The 20,801-nt window shown below is 35.1% G+C and overlaps 1 protein-coding gene across 1 annotated transcript; it reads right to left on the reverse strand.

The window, feature by feature from the left end:
- Positions 1–1,033: 1,033 nt before the first annotated feature.
- LOC306851813 (adapter SH3BGRL-like) lies at positions 1,034–19,499 on the reverse strand. Its single transcript, XM_079388260.1, has 10 exons — positions 19,337–19,499; positions 15,813–15,998; positions 15,097–15,177; positions 14,564–14,641; positions 13,330–13,473; positions 12,975–13,001; positions 12,670–12,690; positions 7,941–7,964; positions 5,328–5,377; positions 1,034–1,664 (listed from the first exon to the last, which is right to left on the reverse strand). The coding sequence occupies exons 1-9, from the start codon at positions 19,379–19,381 to the stop codon at positions 5,369–5,371; spliced, it is 615 nt and encodes a 204-aa protein (XP_079244386.1). The 5' UTR covers positions 19,382–19,499; the 3' UTR covers positions 1,034–1,664; positions 5,328–5,368.
- Positions 19,500–20,801: the final 1,302 nt, after the last annotated feature.

The following is a 20,801-nucleotide window of genomic DNA, read 5'->3' on the forward strand; positions in this document are numbered from 1 at the left end:
ATTCATTTCTGTCTGCGTACAAAGTGCATTAGAACGGCCAACCGACAGCAGAGAATGGCTTCCAGCAGGTACTGACGTCACATATTCAGACTGAAACAAGACACAATAGACTCAAAAAGGGAATTGTGACTGATGTCCTTTCATAGTATTTCTGTCTAATTTTAACTTCAACTTCACTGTGGTGGTAACTACAATTCTACATCCTAGATCCATATTGTATAGTCTAATTGAAGTATTTTAATGCATGTGCAAGACCAGTGAAGTACAGTACAGTACAAATGTTGGACACATCTACTCAGGCTTCATTAGTACTATTTTCCATGTTTCAGGATAATAACAGAAATATCAAACAAATCAAAATTGTAGCTTAATGTATTTTCAATCTTGTTTCGTCTGAGGGTGCAAATTTTAAACTTTATAGAGTGTGTGTAATTTGATTGTATTACAAGTAAACAAAAAAAAATATTACCATGAGCTGTATAGGCTCAACAATATGCTAAATCATTTTTTTTATATATATATTATAGATAATATTGGCTTTTTAAAATGAATTCTGTCAAGTTTCATGGTACTGGCAAAAACAAACTGTGGTCAGTGTTTATACACAGTAAACCTTTTTTTCTGTTACCTTGTTTTGTTCATAGTTTTCAATCAAGTACCTGCTCATGTTAGCATCTACAAAAGATAGCTTATGGCTAGCTTAGCTTGGCTAAGTGCTTGACGAATTTGATCGAGCACACGGTCTTTCACAACACAACATATGGGATTTTTCTCCAACCATCTGAAAGTTTACAACTAATAATTTCCTATTAATTCAGTCTATTTTTAGCATGTAGCACTGTGGCAAAGTGCTCGGTAAAAAAAAAAAGTTGAGCAAACTTAAATTTTAAGGCAACCAGCGTCAGCAGATTTTTGAGTTCTCTTAACTTTTTGTTGCATAAACTTAAAACAAGAAGTTGAGAAAACTCAAAAATCTGCTGAAGCTGGTTGCTTTAAAATTTTTAAGTTTGCTCAACTTTTTTCTTATTTTTTTACAGTGCTGTAAAAAATCAAAAGTTGAGAGAACTTAAATGTTTAAGGCAACCAGCTTCAGCAGATTTTTGAGTTTTCTCAACTTGTAAGTTTATACAACAAAAAGTTAAGAGAACTCAAAAATCTCCTACAAAAATAAGTTGAGAAAACAAAATTCTGCTGAAGCTCGTTGCCTTAAAAATTTAAGTTTGCTCAACTTTTTTTTTTACAGTGTGTGTCCAAAATATGACTGGTAGTGTACTTCATAATATAAGACACGCAGAGAGGTATTTGTAAGTATTAGTTTGACACGTTTGAGTGGTTTGGAACAACTATTTGGGATTCTATAGAACAAAGTCACAAAATATTAGTTTTAAAAGTAGTAGAATAAGCTATTTTCCATATGTACAGTAAGAAAAAATAACATCCCTTTAAATTCACTTGAAACTCGCCACTTAAGATGAAGCAACTTTAGCATAAAAAGGCATTTTTGCAACCTCAAAAAGGCACAGTTATCATGGAGGCTTGAAGTTGGGGTCCTGAGTGCATATTCTCCAGTGCAGTGGTATTTCATTTGGCTTGGGAAAAGCTGCGGTGAAGGTATTTGTGGGCAATTTTTGATGGCTCTAGGGCAAGTGGGGTGTCACTTCAAGCTGAAATATAAAGCACAAAATAAGATCAAAAATGGAAAATGTGTTTATAGTAATATGCTTACAATAGAAGCCTTGAAGGCATGTGTTTTAGAGAGTTTAAATCATTTATAGTGTGACTCACGACCACGGCCAATTTTGTCCTCAGCACTTTATGAAATAGCTTGAGGCAGGGTGTAAAAATCATCTTCAATTGTAGAGAAGATTTTCATTTCCTTAGTGTGTGTCATTTTTAATGTTTTGCCGAGTGAAAGTTCCACTTGTTATTAGTGTCCAAAAATGACAGCTGCAATATTCTCTCGCAGCTCTCAGACGAATCTATCTGTTCTTATGAAATCACAAAACAAAATCCTAACAAATGTGTCGCCACCCTTGACATTCACTGACCTTTGGTTTACTACAAATAGCTATTTTATAGCGGGTCAGAACCCAGAACCTTCAATGCAAAAGATTAATGGCGGACCAACAAATCATGCTTGACATTCAAATGCTGATCCATGCATTTATTCGCTGACCTATAAAACCCTGCCACGGACTGCAGCAGAAATATGCATCAAATAAAATATTTCACAAGTTCACGTGAGCATTTAAATTTAGTCAACAGGAATTATTTTCTCCTCAAATCACAGTGTAATGAGACATTTAACATCTCAGTGTACTTTTAAAATTGCTGGTTACAAGATTTTTGAACTTTTCTAATCGTCATGCTATTGCATGTTGTTCACTTCAACAATACATCACAAAGACAATTCATCAAAACAGTAAAAGTACATGTTCAATTATTTATACATAATTCATATTTATGACTTCACAACCAGCATGTCTATGCATTTATTTATGGTTCAGCCCACTTGCCTGCTAGGAATTGATTGTAAGGGCATTACTGTAAATATATATTTCAGTAATGTAAACATATACTAATAATATTGTTAATATTCTAGAAATATAAGAATAATTAAAATATATGAATAAAAAAACATATTTGGGAAAAAAATGACCATTTGACTGCAACTTTCCGGTGCTATACTCTTTCTCTCTCCCTCTTTTCATACTGGAAGATATAATTGTTGCCACCTTCTGATTCAAGACAGTAACTCAACTATATATTACACATCCATGTTTTTATTCAAGTAGCCATATAATGTACAACGGGCTGGTCATTATCACAATATATATATATATATATATATAGATATAGATATAGATATAGATATAGATATATACAGTGCCCTCCAAAAGTATTGGAACAGTAAACTAGACAAAATTGCTCTGCTGGCTGTGGAGTCAAGACATTTACAAATATGATTAAAAGATGAATATGAGACAAAACTACAGAATGTCACATTTTATTATTGGGTGATTCAACACAGATGTTTTACCAGCTAAGAAGTTCAGCACTTTTAGAGTTTCATCCCTCTATCTGATGTGAGCATAAGTACTGGAACAGTTGCCTCACAGGTCTTTCTAAGTGATCAGCTGTGTCCTGTTGCAGTAATTCTTCAGATATTAAAAGCAGGGAATGTGTCGTATCAGTTATATCCATTACTTCTGTATTCTGAATCTTGCATTCGATGATGACACACACAAACCAGGATGAAGATGAGGGAGCTGACTTTGAGAGAAAAGCTAGCAATTTGGATGCTAAAAGAAAAGAGGAAGTCAATTAGAGCTCTAGCAAAAACAAAGGGCATGGAGGAATCAAGAGTTTGGAAACCACCAGCAACCAACAACGACCTGATCGGCTGAGAAAACAACAGTAGTTGATCACAGACAAATCATAAAAGCTGTGAAAATGAATCCTAAAAGACGTGTCTGTAAAATCACCAACAACTTCCAGAAAGCTGGGGTGATGCTCTGACAATCTACTGTCCTCAGGAGACTTTGACACAGAATTACAGATGCTACACAGCAAGATGCAAACCTCTGACCAGCACCAAAAATAGAAAGGCAAGATTAGAGTTTGCAAAAAAGCACAAAGGTGAGTCAGAAGAGTTTTGGAACTGTGTTTATGGACCGAAGAGACAAAGATGAACCATTATCTAAGTGATGGGAAAGCAAAAATGTGGAGGAAAAAAGGGAACTGCAATGATCCCAAGCATCCAGCCTCATCTGTAAAGCATGATGGAGGTGGTGTCATGGCATGGGGATGCATGGCTGTCTCTGGAACAGGCCCTCTCAACTTTACTGATGACTTAATGTATGATGACAGTAGCAGAATGAATTTGGAAGGGTACAAAACCATCTTGCCTACCAATATTCAAGAAAATGCCACCAGATTCATTGGGAAGTGCTTCATATTGCATCAGGACAATGACCCAAAACACCCTGCCAGTTCAGTCAAGGAGTTTATAAGGGCAAAGAAATGGAAAGTCTTTGATTGCCCAAGTCAATCTCCAGATTTAAATCTGATTGAACATGAATTTCACCAGCTGAAGAGGAGAGTAAAGACAGAAACTCCCCAAAACAAGCAACAATTGGAATTGGCCTCATTAAAGGCTGGGAAAAGTATTTCAAAGGATGAGACCAAGAGTCTGGTGATGTCTATGGGTCACAGACTCACTGCTGTGATTGTGTGCAAGGGATCTGCAACTAAATAATAGCTTTTAATCTTTTATATCTGCCTTATGTTCAACTGTCCCAATACTTCTGCTCACATCAATGAGTGGGATGAACTCTAAAAGTGCTGTTTTTTTTATTTGGTAAAACATGTACTTCTTGAAACGGCTAATAATAAAATGTGACATTCTGTAGTTTTGTCTCATATTCATCTTTTAATTATATTTGCAAATGTCTTGACTCCACAGCCAACAGAGCAATTTTATCTTCACTGATCCAATACTTTTGGAGGGGACTGTGTATATATATATATATATATATATATAAATTAACTAATTATTTAATTAATGTAATAAATAAATGTAATAAGTGTAATAAGTATAATGTACAACCAGCTGGTTATTATCACAAAAATAAGTAAATAAATAAATAAATAAATAAGTGTAATAAATAAATGTAATAAGTGTAAAAAGTATAATGTACAACTGGCTGGTCATTATCACAAAAATAAATAAATAAAATACCTTTGCTTTCCATCAGAGTCCTGATCACTCTGTTATGGTTTATTTTAAAACAATGACCAGCTGGATGTAAATTATCCATATTATAAACTACGTATTACTGTTTAAGTTCTCAGTACATCAGTTTTCTGAGGCCCACTTGTAATGTTAGTCAAGTTTTTTTTCTAACAAATTTTCAACCTGTCGTACAAGTCACAATTTCCTTAGAATTAAACAGTATTTTTGCTGTCTTTCTCTGTAAACTGAAAAGCAGTACTTCGATAGATCTCATGTTATTCACAGTGAGTGTGAGGGACACATTTCTGAACACTGAATTTCATGAATTAATATGCTTAGTATCAATAAAGATTGAAGCTATTCAATTTACAGTAGCTTTTCATAGTACTCAATGAACTCTTCTGTCTTAAAGGTTAAATCAAATTAAAGATACATAAGCAAGGCATTGCTGACAGGACTTTTCTTTTAAGCAGTCAACTGTCCTTGATTCACCAGGCTGACTGATCCTGAACACTTGTGTTTTATACTCTAGCAAATGCTATCCTACAACGCCACCAAGAGGCAGAGAAGACTGAAAAAACACTTGTATTACCTGTGTGGGAAAATCCAGGTCCAATCCTCAGCTTCAGAGCACTAGTCTTCCTGTGAATGACAGCAATCACACAGTTAATTGCATATTGTTCCTAAATGTGCTATAAATGCTTCCTGTATAACATGTTTGGCCATAATTCCATAATTCAAGAGTTTTATTCACTGTTTTGGTATAGCCTGGCTCTTATTGGTAAACAATACTCCACATCAAAACACCATTCACTGCATTGCCTTCCCTTCTGGATGTCAACCATGCCATCCTGAAAGAGCAGAGTTCATATCCTGCTTATCTCAATTCAACAATGCGTATTGCATGCTGATGGTCTTGATCTTAATGCAATAACATCATGATTACATTTGTTCAACAAACTCTATGATGCACATTGACCAATGCATTTTCTGCATCATGGGCCTTCAAACTAAAGACATGATGATAGCACATTTCTATAATGACATTTGTAACCGAAAATATTTGCATGACATTGCCAAGAACCAAGAACACTGTCATATCGGCCAGCAAAACAAACAAACCACCAAAAAAATACTAAGTGCACCTTTAATAGAAATATATTTAAAACAAAGTAACAAATAAATGACAAAACTTGTTAGGTTCTAATAATACACCAACTCTGATTAAACAAAACACCTAGAATAAATACTTTTTATGTCTTTATTGAACACACAGGACTCAGCAAACATTTTAAACTGTTCAAGTGTTCAATAAAAATATTTCAAAAGTATCTTATATTTGTGGTATTTGTTAAAGCTGCTGTAAGTGACGTTAGTCGTCCTGCTGCTTTCTGTCAGTGTTAAGTCAATTAGATCACTACATATTCTGTTTCCAAAACCCACCCAAACACTTGTACACGCAAAATGACTGACAGGTAGAGCAGCACATCTACGTTTCCTGATTGGCTAACACGTGTGCCTTTATAGGAAGTCAGTTCACTTGAGTTGGGGGTTTTTTCCTTTATTTTCTCTAAGCAATTTAGGCGAAAGATTTCAGCCAAAGTTGATACTTCAAAGAAATCTGAAATAATTACCTGAAAAAAAATCACACAGACCACAGTGGATGCCTATATCAGTGACTCCTTTAAGATAACAGGGATATTCTGTTTGTAATATTGAAAAAGCGAATCATTTTCAGCAGCTTTAAACACTGTAACAATAAGTTTAAATTGCTTGACTATTTTTTTAATCAAGCAATTTAGTGACACAAATATAAAGGCAAAACTTATTCAGATGCAAGTATCTAGTCCAGTGGTTCTCAAAGACATTATTATAGAAGGTTATTATATTATATAATATAATAAATTATTCATTTTAATGTGCCCCTATTATGGATTTTTGAAAATTACCTTTCATGCAGTGTAACACAGTGAATGAAAACATCCTGCAATGTTTTAAATCTGAACGTGCATTGTGTATAAAGTCATTGTCGCTCAAAAGAAAGAGTCGACACGGAATCATTTAAAACCAATCCCAAGCCGCTTCATGTTGACGTCAACATGAAACATTAGCATATCGCCTGCACACTTGTATTATAAGACAATAAAAGTGCTTGCATGCACGTCAACCTGTTGTTGGGGACTCCCAAAACCAAAATATGAACCTTTCATAATCCATAATAGGGGCAGATTTTAAGCAATTTCTGAATGAAAATTGTTTCAACAAAACATTTTATCCAGTGTACAGTATATAACACTTGTCCAAGAGTTTCTGAAGATTTTCAGGTGCATTTAAGACTTTTAAAGACTTTTTTAAGACCAAGTTGAAGGGAAAATAATATGCCAATATGTTCTGTAAACAGAAAATGAGTTCAACACTTCAAAGGTGGAAAATACAACTTCAAACAGATTACTTTTCCATTATTCCATTATAAGCAAAATGCTTAAGGCTTGAATACTTGTGCTCCCAACCACCAGAAAATGGAAATAAGTTTTACTGTACCTTCTTACCACACAGCAAAACAGTTCTTCCTCAGGATTTTTTTGTGCTGTTTTCCACTGCAAATGTCTAAAGATTCTTAAATAAAGATACAATTACTCGAGAAGCGAAATGACATTAGATAAAGAAGTCTTGTTTTCTGAGAAACTGATCAAAATTAAGTTTAGAATTTATGATTAAAACAAGAACGACTATCTGCCAACAGGCTAAGAAAAATCTACTTAATACAAAGGAAAAACACATTTCCTCATAAACAGATATTTTAAGTTTTAAGTATAAACTCACAAAATTCAGTTCAGCTTTTTAAAGACTTCATTTCAGTCAGCTAAATGTATCTTGATTTAAAGAGGTTTAGACATTCGTATTGGAAAACAAAAAATAAGGAAGACGTTCATTTTTTGCAAAGCATGGAACATTTAACGCTCTGATTTAAGACTTTTTTAAAGACCTTAATATGTGGAAATTTAGCCAGTTTAGCTTATTTTTAACCTCGTTTTGTGGAATTTAAAATTATTTTAAGCCATACTATGGTCCGACTGTAAGTATTGGTTGAAAACCACTGATCTAGTCCGTCTGAAAGATCTGAAACACAACTGATGACATGCACCGGTGCACCGATCTCCACCGACCACAACATGCCAAAATGAGCCAAGATATGCTATAGTACCTCTGATGCATGTTCCTCTTCCTCCTGCGATGAAGGAATTCAGTATTAAAACAGAAGTTAATGCATCAATGTATTTGACTGACAGAAACAGCTACTGAGGTAGAAGGTTATGCTACACCCAGAATGAAGTTATCTGAGCTAAATGTACTAAAGAACAGGAAAAGAGTTTGGCTGGATATACAGTATGTGTGTTTTTCCACAGTAAAGAAAGATCTGAAAAGTGACAGCAAGTGGATAGAACTTTCTTGATTTCTCCTCCTGTAACATAAGTGAGGGCTGGAATGACTGGATGGGTGAAAAGAAAGAGAGAATCCAGAGAGGTAAGAGAGCTAAGCAGCATGTCTGAGTGTAAGGGAGAGCAGGTGATGATCATGGAGATGGTCTGCAAAGTACACTGCAACCGAATGTGAGCAATAAAAACGATAATGTGTTATGTCACAAAAATCAAATCAAATAGCTGGTTAGTGCACTTGCTTTCACACATCGAGTAGTGCTCATGTGGCTGATGTGAGTAAATCTGTTCCGCAGTATTTCCTGATCATGTGCCATCTTCGTGCAACATGATTGCTTTAGTATTCAAAGGTATTAATATGTGCAGTCAGGATTATTTGCCTTTGTACTTAGTAGCATTTATTTTATTTTATTTTTAGAAACTTCTTGATAATATGCGTTAGCATATAATCACATTTAGAAAAAAATATATACAAAATACAAAAAGTGTGCACGTTATGTATACCTAGGAATATTCCAATTCTTTACTAAATGTGATACATTGTGAAATGTGAAATTTGGTACATGACATTTTAGTATGATTTATACTTATTCAAAAATATGTTAGAATAACTACTTTAACTATTCAAATGTTTAGGTTCCTTACGATTTTTTAATCTTTTTTAAATAAGTTTCTTATTATTTAATATGCCGATTAAAGGTGGGGTATGTAATTTTTCAAAAACGCTTTAGAAAACTGAGTTGGAGCCGAGTACCAAAACAAACTTGCAGCCAATCAGCAGTAAGGGGCGTGTCTACTCATGATATGGAGGAGACAGCGTTCAGTGAACGGCCGAGAGAATGAAAGATAGAGATGGCGGATAAAAAACAAAAGAGGAAAACGTCTGCGGAAAGATAAGGAAAGAAGTAGGACCCGTGTAAATATCGGATCAGCTTTCCAGCGCTGGAGAGAACTCAAGGAGCAGAAGGCCTGCGATCGGACACCGAGGTTGCTTTGGTTCTTCTCGATAGGTGAGTAACACCGTGTCTACATTGGACGCGGTGTGCCGCAGCAGCTACATTAGACGCGATAAAGCGACCATTGAAAATAATTTGAAATTTGTGTCAGCACGTCATAAATAGAACAGTTTTCTGTCGGGGATTTGTCATGTCGAACCGCGCAGCATCCAGTGTAGACAGCATCACTGAAAATAATGACTTCTATAGTATTTTGTTGTGTGTAGCTAGACACGGTGTAACATTGGTTTTGCTTTGTTTCACAGAACTAATCGTTGCCTGGTTTGCGTAGGCTACGTATGTGTGGGGCGGAGCTATCAAAATAGGGGCAAGACACTTTTTGGGGTAGGGGCGTGTTTGTTTTGGTGATTTCAAATATCAACATTGGCTTCTAGAAATCGCTTACCCCACTTTTAAACATCTGCTGAATATTTTTGTCGAAACTTTGGATTATTTGATGAATAGAAAGTTCAAAAGAACAACATCTCTTTCAAATAGAGTTTGAATTAAAATGACTTTATTACTTTTGATCAATTTAATGCATCCTTGCTGAATAAAAGTCTTTATAAAAATACATTTAAAATCTCAACCTTTTTACTGTTGATAAGAAATGAACATATAATACAGCGGCTAGTATAATAGAAATTACAATCAATTATGAAATTATTAAAATACAGCTATAAACAGTATAAAATACAGTAGTTTATTTTACTGAGGAATATTCATTATTTGCATGTATTTACTATAGGGTTAGGAATTTCTTTAGGGTTAGTTGCATGTAATTAACTTTAACTGATTTTTTTAGACCCCTACTTCCAAACTAAATAAACTAAATTTATGTCATGTTGTATGAATGATACACTGATGGGCTTGAGAGTATTGCTTATGTCTCTGGTATATTAAATTTGGTCCAAAACACTACAAGACTGACAATACAGGTGCTAGCAGTGAACGGATATCTTGTGCACTTAGAAAAAAAACAAGCACAAAGGTGAAAGAAAAGAGAATCAATACAGGGACAAAGTCTTAAAGGAAAGGGAAAACGTATCAATCTACCTCAAGCTCTCTGAGCTCTTCTTCCTCCTAGAGGGGAGAATAGACTGAATGAGCTGAGAGGAATGTAAGAGATAAAGCTGAAGAGACGCATGCAACTGAAGAAACATGGAGAGAGAAGAAAGGCTGGCGGGAGGCAGCTAGAGGAGAGAAGTCAAACAGGAGGTTAGAAGGAACAATGGAGGAAAATCAGTGGCCAAATGAGGGGAAAAAATGCAAATCACAAGTACAACAACAGAGACGGTGAGACACTGCTCATCAAACCCAAGTTACCTCAGACACCAAATCATCTTCTGCCTAGGTGGGGAGAGAGAAGAAGGGATAGAAAGAAGCTTTTAACTTGATGAATTTGGACAAAAGAAATAGAATGGATTAACTGAATTCAGTACTTTCCAGCTTTGTGTTCAAAACACATCAGACTGTCATTGGTATCATTCATTACTTATATTGATAAAAAAAGCCTTCAGTTAAAAATCAGATACATTCCGTGCACTCACGTTAAGAAGGATGTACTTATAGCAAATCTCAACTGCCTGATTGTTATACCATCCAAAAATATTATTGGCCAGCAATTAAAGTTGAATGTATAATACATCCTACAGCATACATATGTCCTATATTATGCTTATTAAAGCTGTACATTCAATAAAAATATCAATATAGTGCAGGATTTTTGTCTATGGTTGGATTTTGACAAGTGGGCATTAAATATCAGAATGGTGTCTGATATTTAATATCAACATAAACCATTACAGTATATTACTACTATTAATTATTGATGATGATTAGATGACAACATGATGTAAATCATCAATAAGCTTTGTTAATGGTGACCGGTTCTGTGACGGGCACTCAATTTGCCCAGGTGCGTGTGAGATGAAATCTACTCCACAGGATCTATTCAGTCTGCTAAATATAATTAAGCAACATAAAACTAGTTTATTAGACTATGCATTTTACCGAATTCAGTGCATCTTGAACTTGTACTTTTTGTTGGATCTGCGGAACAGGCGTCACCCTAATGAATGATGATTCATATTTTTCCTGTTTGCTATTTTAGTAACTGCAAACAGTAAAAGAACAAAAATTTTTCTGAAGAACTGTTTTGATGAAGACCTTTTCAAGTAAAAGGCTTTTAAAAACAGAAATGCATCTATCACACCTGTAAGGAAAAGGGGGAAGGGAAGTGAAGCACAGGCAAAACCCATTGCAAACGAGTCGCCTTCCAAGAAAAAATGCTTTGAGTAAATGACTGATTGTGAGAAACAGATGGGAGACATAAAAAAAACAAAACATGGATGCAGGAATGGATGGGAGAGAATAGTAGAGTTAAACACACTCCAGATCTACAATCTGTTCATTCTAGAACAAGAATCACCTCTGAGACCAGATGGTTGTCCTCAACCTGCAACAATGCATAGCGAACATTAGCTTTTTCTTTAATGATCTTTCTGACAAGCGATTAATTGCATTTTTAACTGTCAACCTGACAATTTTTGACGAGAGATCATTTAAACACTTTTCCGTGATATTTGAAATTTGTTCATGATTCCTGGATCTTTCTTAAAGGATTAAAAATATATATATTTTAATAAACACACAAATGTCTTAAATAAGACTGATATTTCACACTGAGTTGTGGGCAAGATTTACACCAACTTTCACAACAAGAAATATCTATTAAATATTAGGCAGAACAAAATAATAAATAATATACCGTATGCACTAAAAGTATGTGTGTGTGTGTGTGTGTGTGTGTGTGTGTGTGTGTGTGTGTGCATGTTTATGTGGTTTATGAGGACACAAATTTGTATAATGACATGGGTATGACAGAGGTATTACAATATGAAGGTGGTTTATGAGGACACTGCCTATGTCCCCGTAATTCAAAAGGCTTAAAAAACATACTAAATGGTGTTTTTTTGAAAACCTAAAAGGCACAAAGTCTCCTGTGAGGGCTAAGTTTAGGTGTAGGGTTGGTGTAGGGCAATAGCACACACAGTTTGTTCAGTATAAAAACCATTACGCCTATGGAGAGTCCCCATAAACCACAAAAACCAACGTGTGTGTGTGTGTGTGTGTGTGTGTGTGTGTGTGTTTGTTTGACTAATTTCCATGACTTTTCTAGGCCTGTAAACCATAAGTGTTCTCTGATATTTCCCGGATTTCCATGACCATGAGAATCCTGAACAACTCCAAACACATCTAACACATTGACAAAATTCAAATAAAGCAATTCTTGTTTCTTGATGAATGACTTCCACTGTTTGGCAGAGCAAAGAGACAACTGTCCCTCCACCTTGTGATACACACATTTTTTGGGAAAGAGCAATACTTTCATTTTGAATGAAGTCACAGACTAATATAAATCTTCTTGAAGTATAAAGACTAAGGCCAATGTTGTTAAAATCACTTCTTAAGAGACAAAATATATAGATTTCAGTCTTACCCTGTCCTCTTCTCCTTCCTCCTGTGAGTCATAGAAAAAAAGAAATGTTTCAGTCAGAATAGAAATATACATAATTCTAAAAGATTCATAATTCTACTATTACAATTACTTTTAATAGCACAATTTTTAATAGTTTTAAGGTAAATCAACAAAATCAGACCACTGGAACACATATTAATCCTGGAACAAGGGTTAAGTGCATTAAATGTTTAAAATGTATTAATTACAATACTCATTCTCCAAAACAAATCTATCTATTATGTTGTTATACAATGATCAAGACATACAGGATATTTTTTTCTTACCTGATCTTCCTCCTCAGCTATCTTTCTCTGTCAAAAAGAAAGTTAAATATTAAAATGAGCAAATTGCATCAGGCAGAAAAACACATTTACTGAATAAACACCATAAAATCCACAATAATCTTGCAAGCCACACTTTTCAACACTAGCAAGACTCAAACTACAAGAGAGGAGATGTTAAAGCAGAGAGTTAGGTCTTAATTTCAGTTGCATGGGAGAGAACCTGGATAAAAAAACCTGGAGGTTAATAGATGAAGCAAAGGATGAGATTATATGGAAGAAGAATGAGCTGCTATGGGGAAACAGGCGATGTATGAGGAGGAATGAGGGTTAAACAGGAGTTTTAATGGTCAGTTACACTCTCTTCGTCTTCTTCTGCCGGTTCCTCTTCTTCGGCGTTGTCTTCTTGAGCTTCTGTCTCTGTCTTCTTGCCTGGATCGTCTTCTTCCAGCTCTGCTGTGTGTGCATCTCCATTCTGCTCAGCCTCTACGATTTCTTTTTTCTAGAAGAACAAACAGCGCATCCCAGGAAAAGACAAATTAAATCTGTTTTGACAGAACAGGATATGGCACCATGGGTTCCTAGGTCATTTTAGAACTGGACCCTTAGGATGAAAACAGGCATGAGTTAATGAACTGGAGGAACATTCACCGGCGAAAAGTGAAAAGAGGGTTTGTTGCATTAGACAATGGGAATGTTGCCAAACTACATGTAAAATGGACATTATCAATCGGTTTGCAGTGTTGAAAAATGCATTCTTCTTTCAAGACAGTGGTTGTAATTACATAGTTGTATATACAACATAAATGTGTAAGTACAAGTAATCACATGATTGCAAATATAAAGTAACTGCAATCCTTTTAACTTGAGTATTTGAAAGAGTGAGAAAGCATGCCTGATTAAATGTGATTAATAACACAACGCAAATGCAGTGGATTAACAGGAACAGCATGCTATATTTATATGAGGCTATGCTTGGAATGGAATACTAGCAATTTACATTGTATTTTGTTAAAGATATTTCACTTTACAATCATTTACTCATCCTCATGTTGTTCCAAACCCGAATGAGGTACTTTCTTCCGATGCTGAACACAACGGAAAATATTTTGAAGAATGTTGGTAACCAAACAGTTGCTGGTAGCCACTGACTTCCATTCTATGGTAACCATCATTCTTCAAAATATCTTCCTTTGTGAACAACATGAGGGGGAGTGAATGATGACAAAATTTGGGTGAACTATCACTTTAATGTTAGTTAACTACATAACAATACTACAATATGTATTAATCTTAATGTTAATTTCTACATTTAATCAAAATACCTGTTAATACATTGGTTAATGCAATGTGAACTATAATGCACAACTGTATTTTATTAACTTCCACTAACAAAAGTTAAATGCTGTGTATACTAATCCAAACATAGCCTAGGTGTTAAGTTAGGTTATAATAGACAGGTGAACAACAACCCAGCTGATTCGAAAAGTAGATGAGGGGCATACAGTAAAGTGCAGTGTTGATGTGTCTGGAAATGCACTGAAAGTGAATATCAGTTAAATATGATTTTTTTTTAAATGATCGGATATTACTGTTGTGTCATCATCAAGATGTTCCTCTGTGCAAGATCCGTTATGAAGCTTTTGTGCATTTTCAGCTTGTTGTGCCTCCTGCACCAAGAGAGATTTTTATTAAAACAGTGGAGAATCAATTTCATCGCTGCATGTCAGCAAGGGAAAGTTTCACCAAAAATGCTAAAAGGAAGAAAACAGATGTACAGAATTCTACAGCCGATAGGAAATCACTTCACCGGTGTTTATCCATTCACCACCAAAGACCCCTCTGATTCTGATTCTCTGGTAATGTTTTTTTTTTCCTTGTTTTAGAAGATTGCAAGAAGTTTGAGCTATTGCACTTACAGTTATTTGATTTGATATTTCAATGTGAATTTATATGAATTATTCTACATACATCAAAGTGGACAAAGAGTGTTTTGAGACTTTTTACCCTACTTCTATTATTTCAACATTTGATTCAAACATTTGATAGCTGAGGGCTAAAATGATACCAAATATATTTTTAACGTTCATGTCAAACATGAAAAGGAAACACACAGAAATACAACCTTAGATCCTGGTGGAGGTGTCAGACCCAAAAATTCATAAACTGTGTTGTCCTCTTTGGCTTCAAAGAATGTTTCATAGTCCTGCAATTTAGGAAACTATTATTAGCATTTTATAGCAATTAAGGTAGCAACACAATGTCATTTCTGTAAAATTCAAAAGACAGAATTCAAAACTTGGATGTAGACTTTGCACTATATTTAAAATCTTATGAAGCCATACAATACAATAACTACATCAAATATTCTGTGGTTTCCAGGTATTGCAAACAAATAAGTTCCCTGTGTGTATCGCAGAAACACACCAACTTAAGGTTTCAGAAGACATGAAATACAGCACACAACTTTTGCTCATTTTGTGTTCAACAGAAATAAGGATTTAAGAAATTATGTTTTAAGGGTGAAGGGGTGTAAATGATATCAGTAATTTTGGAATCATCCCTTATAGACCTGAATGATGACGCTAAACAAGGTTTTAATACAGCTGCTCCATCATGAATGTGTAGGTCAGCTTGGGAGACTAATTTATGTAAATGGTTCTTCTGGTTTGAAAATGATCATTCTTTTCCCGTTTTTAGAAGTACGGCTCTTTTGAATATGTTTTATGAAATGGATTTTACATCTCTTAACCTGGATAAACACAAAATCTTGACTCGCATTGTGATTCTAATGTTTAGAAGAGCAGTTTTATGGTAACCTCGGTTCTAGCAGGGTCTTACCCCACAATACATCTCCTCATTGAAAATCTGTGGAGGAAGAGGAATTCCATTGGTGGGCTTCTTTTCTCCAGGGACATTTTCCCTCATCCACATCCGGTTGTCCTCGTTTGAAGCGATGTCCAGCTGTGTGTAATCGATTTTAAGTGCCTCAAGAAACCCGACAACATCTTGCTGTTTCTTTTTGATCTGTGGTATTGGTAATAACAGAGTACTGACATGAATCCCAAGAAAAAACAACATTTTCTAAATTTCTCCACATTCAACATTTCTCCAAATTCAAAACACATTCCAGATAATAAATGTATGTGAACTTTAGTAGATATCTTAAAATAATGATCAGATGCTATACCGTGTTTCTTACATGTCAAATTACCACATAGAAAAACCCTTACCAGACAGGGTTATAACGTACCTCTACTGGACCCATAATCATTACAAAAAGAGATCATGTATAGGCTGACATTTTCCACGTGTAAGACTAACACACACAGATCAAATAAATAGTCGCCTTGGAATTATAAGGTTCTTGCTGACAATTTTGTCACAATTGAGTTATTCACATTCTGTGACAGCTTATTTACATTATGTGATGTTTTCATTTTTAGGTTTTAAGTGAACATTTTGGGACTTTTATTTTGAAAACAAAAAGTTATCTACAAAGTATATAGAATGGAAAAACCTTGAAGTTCAATATCTCAAAACCACTCATCCTCAACCTCATCTTTTTTCTTGAGGTGGGTTTTTTTTTTTTTTTTTTTTAGTAGGACAAGTCAAATATTTTTTTGTGTGTGGACTGAACAAGAATACACTAAGAAGGTTTGTAACAAAAGTTGTTTTGTTGACCTTACTTAGATACTCAAGTATTTGTTCAAAACCTGTTGTCCTAACTTTCCAAATTGAGTCAAGTGAGTCAACTGAACAAACAATTTGATCTTGCTCAGTTTTGTGCAAGTTCCCAGCATGCATTGCAGCTTGACAAAAAATGTGGTAACTATTATTTTAAAATGATCACTGCTTTACATTTTACTTGCTAAATGTATGCTACTGCTGTTGTCACTGTTAGCTGTTATAACAGTTATTTTTGATTGAGTTAACTTAAATTGATTGTGAATTGCATGCTTTAATGATTGATTGACTGATTTATGAGTTAGTTAAACTTTTTGCAGTGTAACATTTTAGGTGTAACACATTATGCTTTAACAAATGTAACTCAGTGTTTTGTTTTTGTTTTGTTTGTTTGCACTATTTACATCAATTAGTTTTTTGCACTATTCATTGCTTTGAAATGTAACACTTATCCCTAAACTCTAATATAAGAAGTGCATTAATTACTGCAAAATAGAAATTAAACATGTAGGTTTTTGACATTTACAATATTAGTACGGAGATAAAGACACCTCATGAGAACAAAATGTCATTCTGGTCTATATATATATATATACAGTGTTGCTTGAAAGTTTGTGAACCCTTTAGAATTTTCTATATTTCTGCATAAATATGACCCAAAACATCATCAGATTTTCACATAAGTCCTGAAAGTAGACAAAGAGAACCGAATCAAACAAGTGAGAGATAAATATTTTCTTTGTCATTTATTTATTGAGAAAAATGATCCAGTGTTACATATCTGTGCGTTGCAAAAGTATGTGAATCTTTGCTTTCAGTATCTGGTGTGACCCCCTTTTGCTGCAGTAACTGAAGGTAAAGTTTCTAGTAAATGCTGATCAGTCCTGCACAATAACGTGTAGGAGTTTTAGCCCATTCCTTAGTGCAGAACCACTTAAACTCTGTGATGTTGGTGGGTTTCCTTCTATGAACTGCTTGCTTCGGTCCTTCCACAACATTTTAATTGGATTAAGGTCTGGACTTTGACTCCATTCCAAAACATTAACTTTATTCTTCTTTAACCATTCTTTGGTAGAATGACTTGTGTGCTGGCCAAGATGCAGTGAAACAGGCCCAAGCCATGATACTATCACCACCATGATTCACAGATGGGATACGATTCTTAAGCTGGAATGCAGTGTGTTCTTTTCTCCGAACATAATAGCTTCTCATTTAAACCAATAAGTTCTATTTTGGTTTCATCCATCCATTAAACCTTTCTCCAATAGTCCTCTGGCTTGTTCACATGATCTTTAGCAAGCAATTTTCTTTTTGGAGAACAGTGGCTATCTTCTTGCAACACTGGCTGCTCAGTGTTCTCCTGATGCTGGGCTCATGAACATTAACATTAGCCAATGTGAGAAAGGCCTTTAGAAGTTACCCTGGGAACTTTTGCAACCTCGCAGACTATTACACGCTCTGCTTTGGAGTGATCTTTGTTGGTCGACCACTTCTCGGGAAGGTAACAGTGGTCTTGAAGTTCCTCCATTTGTACACGATCTGTCTGACTGTGGATTTTTGGTGTCCAAACTCTTTAGAGATGGTTTTGTAACCTTTTCTAGTCTGATGAGCAACATCAACTCTTCTTCCGAGGTCCTCAGTTATCTCCTTTGTTCGTGACACGATTCACTTCCACAAACATGATCAGACTTTGATAGATCCCTGTTCTTTGATTAAAACAGGTCGAGTACTGACATTGACTGAAAACACCTCTGCACAGATGGACTCTAATTTCACCTTTAAATTAACTGCTAATCCATTCACATACTTTTGCAACGCACAGATATGTAACACTGGATCATTTTTCTCAATAAATAAATGACAAAGAAAATATTTATCTCTCACTTGTTTGATTCGGTTCTCTTTGTCTACTTTCAGGACTTATATGAAAATCTGATGATGTTTTGGGTCATATTTATGCAGAAATATAGAAAATTCTAAAGGGTTCACAAATTTTCAAGCGGCACTGTATATGTGAAAAAATATCAATAACTGGTCAATATTTGTGCAAAAAGTAAAAACTGTTACAATTTATTCTAATTATTTCAAATAATGATCACAATAAATTGAAAATCGAACAATTAATCTGGTGTGTTACAACTTTCTATGTTGTAACACTCACTTGAATGCTAATTTATGGTTCAGGGACAGATTGAACATTTCTGAATTGTTAAAACTCCCAGCTCGCTACCTTGTTAAAACATGATTGTATCAAAGTAGCTTCGATTTTTTTGTTCATAAAACTACAAGATTAGATCATTAGCACTATTAATGAACTCTAAAAACACACACAAGCCAATAAATAAACATATTTGCCAATAAACATTCGTTCTGATGAGCAACTGAAATCAATTCTGGAAGTTTCATGTTTAGAGGAATAGCTGTAGTCTGGAATGTGATCTCAGAGATATTTAAGGAAACTGCCGGAGCTGCTACTGTTATTAGGTCACTCAGGATTATTTAAACTGACTTGAGTTAAACCAGCTTTTATTTAAGAGTTTAAAATACATCCACCGCTGATCACTGCTAATATGCTTTGAGCTATCTATAGATTCATTCGGCAGTCTGTATAAAACACAATCAAAGCGCTTCAGAGAAGTGACCTGTTGAACATTAACACACTTGCTCCAGATTCTTACCGCCGTCGATCCCGAGGAGGATGCCAGGAAGACTTTAATGACCATTTTGTGGAAATGCAAAGTAAAGGACCAGGGGAAAAGGGTTGAAAGACACCGCAGTCCACTGGAAAGCACAGAGCCTCGACTCAAGCCTCTCGGTGTCTATTTCTGTCCCCAGCGCTTCATCATGGGGGGATTGGTGCGTTTGTCCCACTGCTGTCTGAGTGATTGGCGATTTCAGCTGTCTGTCCACATCAGGAGCTGCTAAAGTTAGTGTAACTCCTTGCATATATGGACAGAGATGCTGTTTTTTAAAGAAACGTGTCATTTGTAAACGCGCAAACAAAATAAGAATTATTGACTGGCCACTGTGTTAAACGAGTTGGTAGCCTACTATTTAAATACTGCTTTTATTATATGATATTATCTTCATCTTATGATAAAATGAAAAATTCCCACAGATTTAAATTGGAAAGTTCCCACACCCTCAGGGTTGTTGTCAAGAGAAACAGCAGAGAATGTTGTCCTGGGCTCTGTGATGAGGGGGGAGCCACTGAGGTCTAAAGTCTATAGGAAGAGAGGGCCTAGCCATCAACATTTGCTCCTGGGCTCTGTCACAGGTTTAGGACAGAGGCTTGAGGGTGTGTGGTTTTGACTCTGGGCAACAAGAAACCACCTATCAAATAAATAAGTAAATACAATTTAAACTGAGTGTCTACACTGTAAAAGAAAAACCGTAAAATTTACGGTAAAAAAACGGCAGCTGTGCTTGTTGGAATTCTACCGTAAAAAATACGGTAACAACATTTTAGGTTTTACGGTTTTAAAGGGGTCATATGATGCGATTTCAAGTTTTCCTTTCTCTTTGGAGTGTTACAAGCTGTTCATGTATAGATAAGATCCCTGAAGTTGCAAAGACTAAAGTCTCAAAACCAAAGAGATATTCTTTATAAAAGTTAAGACTCTGCCACGCCCCCCTAAAACGGCTCGTTCAAACACGCCCCCACATCTTGACCACCAGGACATAGAAGACTTACAATAATGTACAGTATTTGAAAAATAATGTGTTAACATTTAAAACATGTCAACATATCCTGTTACACCAAATACACAAAATAATAATTTTTTAAAAAGCGTCATATGACCCCTTGAACTTAAATTTAACTGATATAATGTTAATATACCAGCCTATTGAAGTACTGAAATCTGTTTTGTACCTGAGTGATAACCACCAAATGCAGGTGGTGATGAGAAAGTCACATGATGAACCAAAGCCCATCACAAGCAGCTTTTAAATAATAACATATACAGAAGGTGCACAGTGTCATTCACACAAGCACTAAACACCATTAAACTTCAATATGCAATAAACATTCATTTAACAACATTAGATGTAACATACAACCCTAATAAACATAACTGATAAGAAAAAACTAAGAAGAAACAGTTATTTAAAAGAAAAAACATCAAATTCAAACAAACTTTG

This window comes from Barbus barbus, assembly GCF_936440315.1.
Source record: "Barbus barbus genome assembly, chromosome: 31".
NCBI lineage: Eukaryota > Metazoa > Chordata > Actinopteri > Cypriniformes > Cyprinidae > Barbus > Barbus barbus.

Bases quoted from the DNA above. Each gene is read 5' to 3' on its own strand.
- LOC306851813 (XM_079388260.1), bottom strand. From the start codon at position 19,381: ATGGTCATTAAAGTCTTCCTGGCATCCTCCTCGGGATCGACGGCG. The intron at 15,999-19,336 runs GTAAGAATCTGG...CCAATACCACAG, and splicing joins CCTCCTCGGGATCGACGGCG to ATCAAAAAGAAACAGCAAGA. The intron at 14,642-15,096 runs GTTGTATTTCTG...CTCTTGGTGCAG, and splicing joins CACCTCCACCAGGATCTAAG to GAGGCACAACAAGCTGAAAA.